This window comes from Gobio gobio, assembly GCF_949357685.1.
Source record: "Gobio gobio genome assembly, chromosome: 9".
NCBI lineage: Eukaryota > Metazoa > Chordata > Actinopteri > Cypriniformes > Gobionidae > Gobio > Gobio gobio.
In genome coordinates this window covers 37,095,767-37,106,365 of record NC_137115.1, presented here as the reverse complement: position 1 = coordinate 37,106,365, position 10,599 = coordinate 37,095,767, and the positions used below count along the sequence as shown (strand labels likewise).

General features: G+C 40.9%; 1 protein-coding gene across 1 annotated transcript in view; it reads left to right on the top strand.

The window, feature by feature from the left end:
* The first annotated feature begins 244 nt into the window (after positions 1–244).
* Positions 245–10,599, top strand: part of tspan9a (tetraspanin 9a) — a 111,383-nt gene continuing 101,028 nt past the window's right edge. The window contains exon 1 of the mRNA XM_079825508.1: positions 245–1,249. Within this exon, the coding sequence (XP_079681634.1) occupies positions 896–1,249 (354 nt within the window). The 5' untranslated portion in view covers positions 245–895. The remainder of the gene's footprint in view (positions 1,250–10,599) is intronic.

The window sequence follows — 10,599 nt, the reverse complement described above, 5'->3', positions numbered from 1 at the left end:
CCTCTTCCATCAGCTCATGATTTTTTTAATTCATCGTAGCCCTCCCATACTCTCCCCAGTCAGCGCAGTTGACAGCACTGAACATGTATAGGCATAAAGCACAGTGATGATAAGCACATTAAAGCTGCTGTATTGGCTAGGGGAGGGGCTAGCACCAATAGCTGCTGCCTTATTGGTGATTTGAATGGCAGGGGAGGGGCTGAGAGGAGTACAGAGAGAGAGAGAGAGAGAGAGAGAGTGAGGTGAGGCTTTGCACTAGGTTGGGAGGGAATGCCCACTAGATGCGGCTGCTGATAATAGCGTGTATCAGCAGCAGAGCAGTGATTGAGAGCACAGACAGAGAGAGGAGGAGAGGAGCAAGGAACAGCATGCCGTGCCGGAGAGTGGTTAAATCAGAGCAGCGTGATTGATTCAGGCAAACAAGGATAAAATAAATATCTAGAGAGTCTCTTGGAGCGCAAAATCCTGAGAGGAGAAACGGGGGTGGAAGTTAGAAGGCTGTGGGAACTCATCAACTGAGGTCAGCAGGCAAGAGTGTGGGATCGAGCAGCAGCTGAACCAAGCCGGACATTGCTTGGGCTGGGGGTGGACACTCTTTTAGAGGGCTAAAAAGGGGCGTAGTGTGAAGGAATACTGCTGAAACTTCAGTTACACTCAACGTGCACCTGCTTGTGGGAGTAATGCTTCTGGATATTACAGCAAGGCTACGGGGCAAGCTGCCACTAGAGCGATTTTGCAAAGCCACTGTCTGATTGACTTAATCCTGATCTTTTGTGTGAAAAAGAAAGACTAGTATTTTTGGAGCACTGGAGCGCACGTTCAAGGTTCTGCTCAAGGGCTATTCTGAGAGACATGATAGAGAATGAAATAAAGAACGCGGCTTCCGTTCCAGAGCATGGAGAAGTCAAGTAGCGAGGAATCTGCCATCCACCGTAGCCCCTCTGTGGACAGTCGCGACTCAGACTTTGCCCAAGCCTCCACCTCCGGACGGCCGTTCGGAGGACGAGGCTTTACCGCCGGCGCCTTTTACGGGTCCACTGGCCCACGTGCGCAAACTGCTGCTCCGAGCGGGGCGGCCGGCGACGACAAAAGCAGTAATAAGTACAAGGCTCCTAAAGGCAGCAAATACGTGGTCTTTTATCTGGATCTATCCTTTGTGTTCCTTCTAGAGTTCAAGAAGTGCAACATGGCGAGAGGCTGCTTGTGCTGTCTGAAATACATGATGTTTGTCTTCAACCTCATCTTCTGGGTAAGTCACGCTTTCAGTTTTCTTTACTTCTGCTCTGTTCTTCTTCTACAGGTAGTGAGGTTCTGACGATTTCAGAATTCTGTTACTAGCTTTCTGATGGCAACCAATATTGAGATGTCATGGTGCACGCTCCTCAGAGTGACCCGTGCCGGTACTGGGACCTTCCTGTCATGTGTTTTTCCTATGTTACGTCAGGCTAGCCATGCTCTCATTTACGTACTCGCTACTATTTCTGGCTGCCTTTGAGTCTCCTGGGGCACCCTGGGAAAACTGTGCCACACTCCCGGAATGGGTTTAGCTTGTGACTTGCTTTGATGAGATGCTGTGATATTTATGCAAGGATCGTGAGAAAAGAGTCCATGTATTCTCTTTAATCACATTCAATTATAACTCTTAACAACTGTGAAGTTTGTTGGGAACTGAAGTGAGACACTTGTCTTGTCTTATTCAGTTAAATGCATTTAGTTTTGTACTGCTTCAACGAACACTCGATGTATGGTTTTTGTGTTGAACTTTGCTCAATCATTTTATTAATTTTTGGTATCATATGGCTTACTGTTGATTTATGATGATGATCAGTCAGTTTGAAAAACCTGGCCATGTTTTTGTCACTTTCATTATTTTGTGATGCATATCTTAGAAAGATGGAAACAGGAATTACAAGCTGATGGGGGAGAGTGTGTGGAGGATATTGGGCTAAGTCTTTTGTGCAGAGGCACTCATGCATAAACGTTAATCGCGTAAGCTAACAAGGTTCGCCTCGCACTCGTACTCTCAGAAAGTAATATCTGGGGCGCATCTGAGAAGCTATTAGAGGTCTGAAGTCTGACACGGCATAAAATACTTCCCTCATCTATACGCCTCTCTGTCTATGAAAAAAAGAGATGCAAGATTATATACAGTATGAATCCTAGAGCTTCAGTAAAACCCAGAAAAGTTGTGAAATATAGTGCAGGGTGGGTAGCCAGAGCCCTGAGACTTGTTTTGATCTTGGCAGAAGTGTTAGTCTAAAAGGAGTGTGTGCTGGGAGAACAACATGTGGCGGTGTCACAGGGCAGGTACTAGAGTTGATTCCTGCAGGTCATTATGCTTGTGTGATCTTTTTTCACCAGAGATTAACCCAGAGTGACACCCCCACAGGAGCTTTCGCAGTTCAGTGGGACATTAACCCATTTTCCATTGTGGAGAAGGGTTGTGAGCTTTGATACGACATGCTGTCAGAAAGATCTTGACATTTCTGATATGCTCTTTACGAAACAAGGGCTAATAACAATGGTTCATTTTGACATGTGTGTGCATGAGTAGTTGCAGCAAGAACCGCCTTGGTGATGCAGCTCCCGCTGAGTGGTAATTTAGATGTTCTTGTGGTAATTTTCTTTTAATGATTCCTCACATGACTTGATTTGAGTCCCATGAGGTCATTCCTACAAGTCCTAGAACTATGCGTGTGCAGTTACCGGCGTGTGTGTGATTTAGGGTTACGCCATTCCTCAGAGAGTGATGGCGATTGAAGCTTGGTGATCTCCATAGGAGTGTGACTCTGTATCATGACACCCCTGGGACCACGTTCCTCTTGCTTTGGCGCTCCAGGAATTGCAAGGTTACCATTCTGTGGAACGCCGAAGCCTGTCACCCCATCCGCTTTAGAGAGCCAGGTGCTGCCGCCTGCTGCCTCTTCACAGAGCTTACGGTTGTAACACGAGGCACTAGGTAAATAGAAGCATGAACCTCAGGCTCCTGTACAGGACTTCAGCAGTTGCTTGTGACCATCTGGCTTGTCTTTCTTAGGTGGATTAGCTTGGTTTGAGCCAGATAGCTTCAGCACAGATAAGAGCATTAAGTGGTGAGCTTGGTGAGCTTGCTGTGCTCCTGATTCTGTAATAGGTCAGCACTCACAATGGCTAAACAACCCACTACTATTAATGGGGATTGCATGCAAGTGAAATGTCACAAATATTACTTGACAAGTAACTATGTGAAACTACTTTTCTCTTCAATTCATATTTACATTTAGTCATTTAATACAGAGGGGTTTATTGTGTTGGCTTATTATTATTATTGTATTTTATTGTTTGTTTTTTTACAATTTGTAAAGCAATTTTCACAATAACTATATTTCTAATGCTTCGAAAAACTATTGCGTTTTTTAAAAATCTCTATTTCGGAGGACCCTCTAGCACATGCCCCAAACATTTAGTATCACATTAAGCTGTGATAATGTATTTTAACAGAAAATTGAATCCGATTTAATTACATCAGTTAATTGTTAATGAATATCGATTGCTAATTTTTGATTGGGCTACCTTTTCATAATGGTGCCATTAGCCTCTCGTATTCAGATAAGCTCACCAGATTCATTACAACCTCATTCATTTCTTGTGAGCTGTTGTAATTTGTCTATATCATTCGAATCAGGCTGAGCCGTATTTCACTGGAATATTTCAGTGGCTCTGTGCTTTTTCTTTGTCCTTCTCCTATCCTGTTATCATCTTACGGCTGGCTAAAGCATTACAGCGGGATGCCCCACAACATCCTTTGTAAAATACTGAATGCACAGCCTCATTTCACTGCCATTATCATATTACATCAAACACATTCTTATTCAAACAATACTGCCACCTCAGCAGTTTGCTCCAAAGGTGGGCTGCTCCTTATCAAAGCTGCTGCCTCTTTGTTTGCTCCTTCACATTTATGAATTCTGCATTTCACTCTGGGGATTTATCAGGCAGGGGATTTATCTGCCATTTGGTCCAAGGTAACAGAAGATTAAGATGTCTGTCAATTTAATCATCTAGGTTGACATTTTGGAGTTTGAAATGTTGGTGTCGGTGGGTGCTTCTACAAAGCTCACAAAGTGAGTAGCAGTCTTAGAGTACTCTGTAAAGGAAAAAGAGGTGTGTGCTGTTGAAGAAATTAGCGGTAGAGTGGAGGTCTACACTGCGGCAGTGGCACTCATGCTCCACCCACCCTACTAGCTAATGTCTGTTTATATTCCTTCTCTGTTTATATATATACATTCTACAGAGCTATTTTCTACTAATAGTTTTTTTTTTGTTACTATAGACTAGTTATTTATTAGCATGTATATTACTAGGATATTGGCAGTTTGTTAGTACAAAGTACATATTAATGCCTTATTCTACATGACCACATTCTACATCCCTTAATCCTACCCAATACCTAAACTTAAAGGTCCCATGATGTGGATTTTTTATTATTATTTTATTATGTTTCCTGAGGTGTACTTATATTGTTAGTATGATTTTTACATAATAAAATATCATAATTTAGAAATAAAAGGCATTTTTCTATCTTGATTTTGGCCCTCTGGCTTGAATGCTCTGTTTCAAGGGGCGTGTCTGCTGTGAGACTTCAGTGAAAACGGCCACTGTTGTGATTGGCTGACATCTTTGCATTTGAAATATGTATTACATGTGGAACCCCTCTCAAATACTTTTACTAGGTTTTTTTTTTCTATTACAGCTGTCATGCTTAACGAATCGTGAACGTGTTGATTATAGCATTATTTTTAGATCTTTTCCCATCACATGAAAGACTGCAGTGATGAGCATTGAGTAGACAGACAGTCTGTTGATCGCGTGAATGCAGTGATCATCTCATCATATTTTCTCAAAATGCTTTCACCACAACTAACAGCAAACACAATATCGATATGAATACAGTAAGAGCTTCGTTGTGCAGCATAACAGCATCATTCATTATAACAGCAGTTTTGGCAAGTGTGCTCACGATGTGTGATTGACAACTCCGAACATTATAAAGAGAGTGTTCTTTGAGCGCTCTCTGTAGTTTAATCACAATTTAAATAACAGATTTGTTTCATGCTACTAAGAGAAACAATGTGAAGTTGATCGTTTAGTCACTGGCTTGATTCACTGATGCATAAACAGCATTAGACGATTTAGAAAGAAAGTCTGTGTGAACTGCTGAATGACTAGCTACACATCAAAAATCACTGATCACAGATCAGGCATTAATGAACACTGTTACTAACTGTTTGTGGCGGTGCTGTCGAATCCATATCATAAAAGTCTGTCTGTAAAGCCTGTGCTGACAAATGCGACTGAATTAAATTAAAAAAATAAACTGAATCCATTTTCTCCAAATGGGCGGGCAAAGCAGAGAAAGGGGAGGTAATCTTTCCCTGTATGACGACATATGGGGAAGATTCCAGATTGGCCCATCTGAGCTTTTTCTGAAAGGCAGAGCAGGGTACCCAGGGCTTGTCATAGTTAATAGTGAGAATTGGACCCTAATCTAAAGTGTGACCAAAAATACTCAACGAATTGTAAAAAAAAAAAAAAAAAAAAAAACACAAAAAACATATCAGGCCAAGTTCTGATTTGCCAATTTTCTGACCAAATTAAATCCCTCAGAGCAGAAACTCTTTTTTTTAATGAGTGTTGGATAAAACATGAAACTTCACACCGTTAACAAACTGCAATCTTTACACACTTTGTGAAGAGAAAACAGCAAATCAATTCTACAGAAAGATGATTGTATTGCGGCAATTACCACGAAAAGGAGTTCATCGTTTGAACAAACGATAAACCACTTGTTTCGATTGTTGCCACAGTATTGTCCTTTTCATTTAGAACTGTTTGCCTATTTCTTTAGTTTTTTGTCTCCACTACGAATTTAATGCAGATTGTATGCGACAGATTTGTAATTAGTCCCCATTTCAGCATCTGATATAGTTGTTTACCACTTTCTTGCCTTAATGTAATTTGCTTAGCGTCTTAGTTTTCTGCGTATCTGGGGGGAATTCTCTCAATAAGTGCATCTAGACCTTCGATTTCCCTGCACCGTATTGTCTCCTGTGTCTCCTGGAAGGGTTCATTAGCTCTGGGATCTGGTTGGAACAGTTGGAGATGTTTTTCTTTCCAGGGGTCTGACATTGTAAAGTGGTTAAGAATCTTTATATATATAATTAGTTCTGCACAACCCTAAATTACCCAAACAAACAAGAATTAAAGATATTGTGACTGTTAATGACTGTCTAGTTTGCTCTTTATTTGTACCTTATTTGTGTTTCACTTTCAGAGAAACATGCTTAACCATCCACTTGACCTGAAGCCCAGAGGTAGTGATCTGATAAAGGCCTATTCAGTAGTGAACCTGAGGCAGTAGGCAGTGTGGCCTTCATTTTAAGAGTTTGAACCAATTTTATGCAACAGAGCGGGTCAGAATATGCCCATTCACTTCTGCCTCTGATTCATAGCAGCTCATGGCCCAATTAAAAGTAAATTCACCCTTAAGGGCAAGATATGTTCTCAAATCTCCATAACACCTTGAGAGACATTTCAGTTGATTAATTTGTCGTTTTATTTTCCTCTCTCCTGTCTACCCCCTTGAGGAAACCTGTGCAAAATAAATCAAAGACCTGTACAGGGCATAACAAAGGCAACCATAGAAACACAAACCAATCTGTCAAAATCTTAACTGTGCTTGTTTAAGACCTTGATGAATTATGTGTTTTTAGAAATATAGGGTATTCAGCACTTTCTTTCAGCGTTTTATTAGCTGTTGTAATCCTGCTGAAGTGTCATGTAATGCAGGAACTAAGCAAGTGCGTTTTGTGTGCTGCATGGGGCTTAATGTTTTATCAGTGTCTTGTAACATAAGCATCACATTATTTTTAATAATTGTTTTAAAATAAAATGTTTTAAGAGCCATATATACTATCCCATTCAGCTGCACTTAGTCTATTTATTTTTGAAAGCAAAAATGGGTGCAGGGATTGGCTCATGAATATTAATTATGCAATATTAGGTTAGTGTCTGATTTGTTGAAAAGCGCACAATTTAAAGGGGTGGTAAACCACGATTTCACTATTCTAACTTTAGCTAGCGTGTAATGTTGCTGCTTTAGCATAAACAACATCTGCAAAGTTACAACGTTCAAAGTTTAAAGCAAAGGGAGATATTTGCTTTTAAAGAAATCCATTTCCAAGAACTACAGCAAACGGCCAGTAGGCGACTACACACATTCCTCCAGGGTTGGTGACATCACCAGGCTCAATATTTACATAAACCCCTCCTCCGAGAATATTAAATAGGGGGGGCGGGGGCGCCATTTTGTATCGCGGCGCTGTTGTGGTATAGTTAGGCTGGAGTGTTGTTGCCGCGATGCCGAGGAAACGCTGTTATATTCATCCGGATTGCAGGTCTGGGGTACTTGCTTTGTTCAGCCTTCATAGGGACAGGGGTGCGTTGCAGAGCGTTTAACATACAACATGTTATATGCACGGTTGTATGAGACAGAGGGGAACAGGCACGTGCGGGCCTCCCGCAGCACATCTCACGGAGGGAAACTTTCACAATGTTCGCGAGTTCAACACCGGATTTGCACAACGTCAGCTGCGTGAGACAAACGCGGCCAGTGTGTGAATGCATGACGCGCGCGGGGCTCCCTCCCGCAGCACATTTCACGGAGGAAAACTTTCACAATGTTCGCGAGTTCAATACAGGATATGCACAACGGCTTGACCTGAAAGCTGGATTTACAAACAGAAGCTGTTTACGGGCCACAACCTGTAAGTCTGATTTATTTTTCATCGATGTGTTTTGGTTGTAGCAAGGAAGTAAACAGATGACAACACTGTTCTGCAAACCAGTCTGTTAAATGCTTATTCATACTTAACGTTATCCAACGAACACCTATCGTTACAAACACTAACGTTAAAATCTCAACAGCGAACTTGGCATTAGTGTAAATGATTATTTGATTGATTAGAGCTTTTATGTATTATTTATCTACAGGCATGCATGGTTCTGTGTGTGATTTGGCTACTATAGTAAAGCCAGTGTTTAGTGTTTTGGGTTAATAGTTCTTGCGACAGATATTTGGCTATAATCATTCTAAAAATACAAAAGTAACAGTGCCATTCAGTAGCGATCACTATAGATCCGCAGTCTTTACTCTTGAGTACTGAACAGGTTCTGCTCGATCATCTTCACTAAAATGTTCTGGGTCTGATTCGGGCTCAGATTGGTGTGGTTTTATTGACGCCATCGTTTCTAATACTGACCAAAGCACAGTCTACCGGGAAAGGTAAGGGGCGTGACGTTTCCGACAAACGTGCACTGCGGTTAGTGAATCACAACACACTGGGCCAGCTAACCAATCTGAGCCCATCGCGTATTTTTGAGGGACTGGCTTCATAGAACCCGGAAAGCATCAGACCGTTTTACAAGGAGGGACAGAGCAGTGTAGAATAAATGTCAAATATATGAAAAATAATGATTTTTTTTTTTTAAAACAAAGCATGAACACATGTTACAGTGCACCCCACAAACACAATCAAGCCTTCGAAAGAATGTGTTTTACCACCCCTTTAACACTTATTTGTTGCTGATTTAAAATTTTGGGCACAGGCTTCCTTTAGGTCTTTTGTCGACGAAAGTCAATTTAACTCAATGTTTGGCATTTCAAAAAATATATTAATATACATAAAGGCCTATATAATGATGATAAATATGTTTTAAAAAAGAATGCATTTATTCATTCTGTAGCCTGTATACCAGTGATAGCGATTATGTTAAAGTATACTAAAATTAAACAAACAATAAAGGCCCGATTTCACAAACGGCTTAGACTAAGCCAGTATAAGGCCGGTTTCACACTGCAAGCATTAGCAGAGCTTGTAAGCAGCGCATATTTTTTTTTTGGCGCCCATGTTAACAGATTAGAGCATTCACACCGAACGCAGAGGCGGCGCGGCAGCTCAGCTGAATTAAAGCCACAGTGCATTGTTTTGATCAAAATTGACCTGATTAACATGAAAAATGATAAATTTCACCATGGAATCATGTAGTGAAGTGTTCCGTGTGTTTCACAATCACCATATGACATCCGGCGCTGTGAAAAAAATAAATAAATACACGAAAACACAACACTGCCAGAAGTTTTTGCCCAAACTTCAAAGGTCCGTTTAAGTGTTTTGGACAGAGGGGGACACTCATAAATCAAAGCACGAGACAGACAGGGGTCGGGGGAGAACACCGGAAAAGGTGACACAATGGACGATATTCGTCTGTATTTGCAATACACAAGCCCGGGTTCAATGCGAAAACGCTGCCAGTGTGAAAGCACAACGGGCGCGCGCTGCTCCCGCTCTCCATATGCAATGCTTCTGCACTGTCATGCAGTGGGAAGCCGGCATTTAAGTAGCTTTTTTTAAACGTGCCCTAAAAAAACATAAGTGATGTGCATCTTGAGACAAAACAATGGCAGCCAGTGACATATTTTAAGATATGTCAGTGCAAGTTGCTTTCAGTTAAAACAGCTCAGACATGCATTTTAGTCTGGGACTAGCTTAAGCCTTGTCTGTGAAACCGGGGTAAAAAGACTTCCAAATCACTTTTTGTCTTTATTACATTCAATTGAGGTGTTTCTCAATTGGTAGAGAATGTAACACCAAGATCTTGGTTGTAAGTCATTTTAGATAAGGGTGTCTGCAAAATATATACAAATAATGATTTTTCAATAAGTTAATCAGCATTTTGTGTAATTGATTTAATACTGACATTCCTTCTTAAAATACAGTCATGTCTTCCAAATGATGCTGTGACTGTTTGCAGTGTGTGTCTCTTTCAGTTTATTTGCTGTATTCTATTCTGTGTATGGAGGACAATATACAGTAGCATCTAATTCTAATGACTGTATTGGCATATTTGATAAAAAGTAGACCCCATCACAATGCTCCTTCAGTGTTATTGCAGTTACCTCATTGATGCTCATTCAGGACACACGAAAAGCTTTACGGAGCACCAAATGTGTGTCGAAAGGAGAGCAAACTTATTGACTTTTATGAGATGCTAAAAATAGCAGGATTAAATGTGCAGCATAGCACTTTGATGCTAATATTAATTTAGCCTACTTTCTCCATTAAAAAAGCCTGGGTAGCTGAAGCCATTTGAACACGATGATTTTAGCAGGAAAGACAAAGTCATATGGAAGAAGTCATGGCTCATCAAGAAGCATTTACTGATAATGACATCATAGCACCTCTGAGGACCACAAACCAGCTGAAATGAAAGGCAAAGATGCAGCCTGCTGCTCAGAATGAGGCTGTTTATAGCTTTGTATGTATTCATTTGCAATTTATTGAAATTAACTGACCATACTCCACTTTACTGTGAGGTAATATCACATATCACAGGCTGTTGGGTAAATATCTACGTGTTGGTTTTGGAGGTAGCTGAAGCTGTCATTATGCCATGACTATGAAGTGGTTTGAAATGGTTCCTTCAAAGTCATTCTTGATTTAGTCTTTCATAGATCATTCCTGAGTGGGGAAACTTTCACCATCCCACCCCAGCTCAACC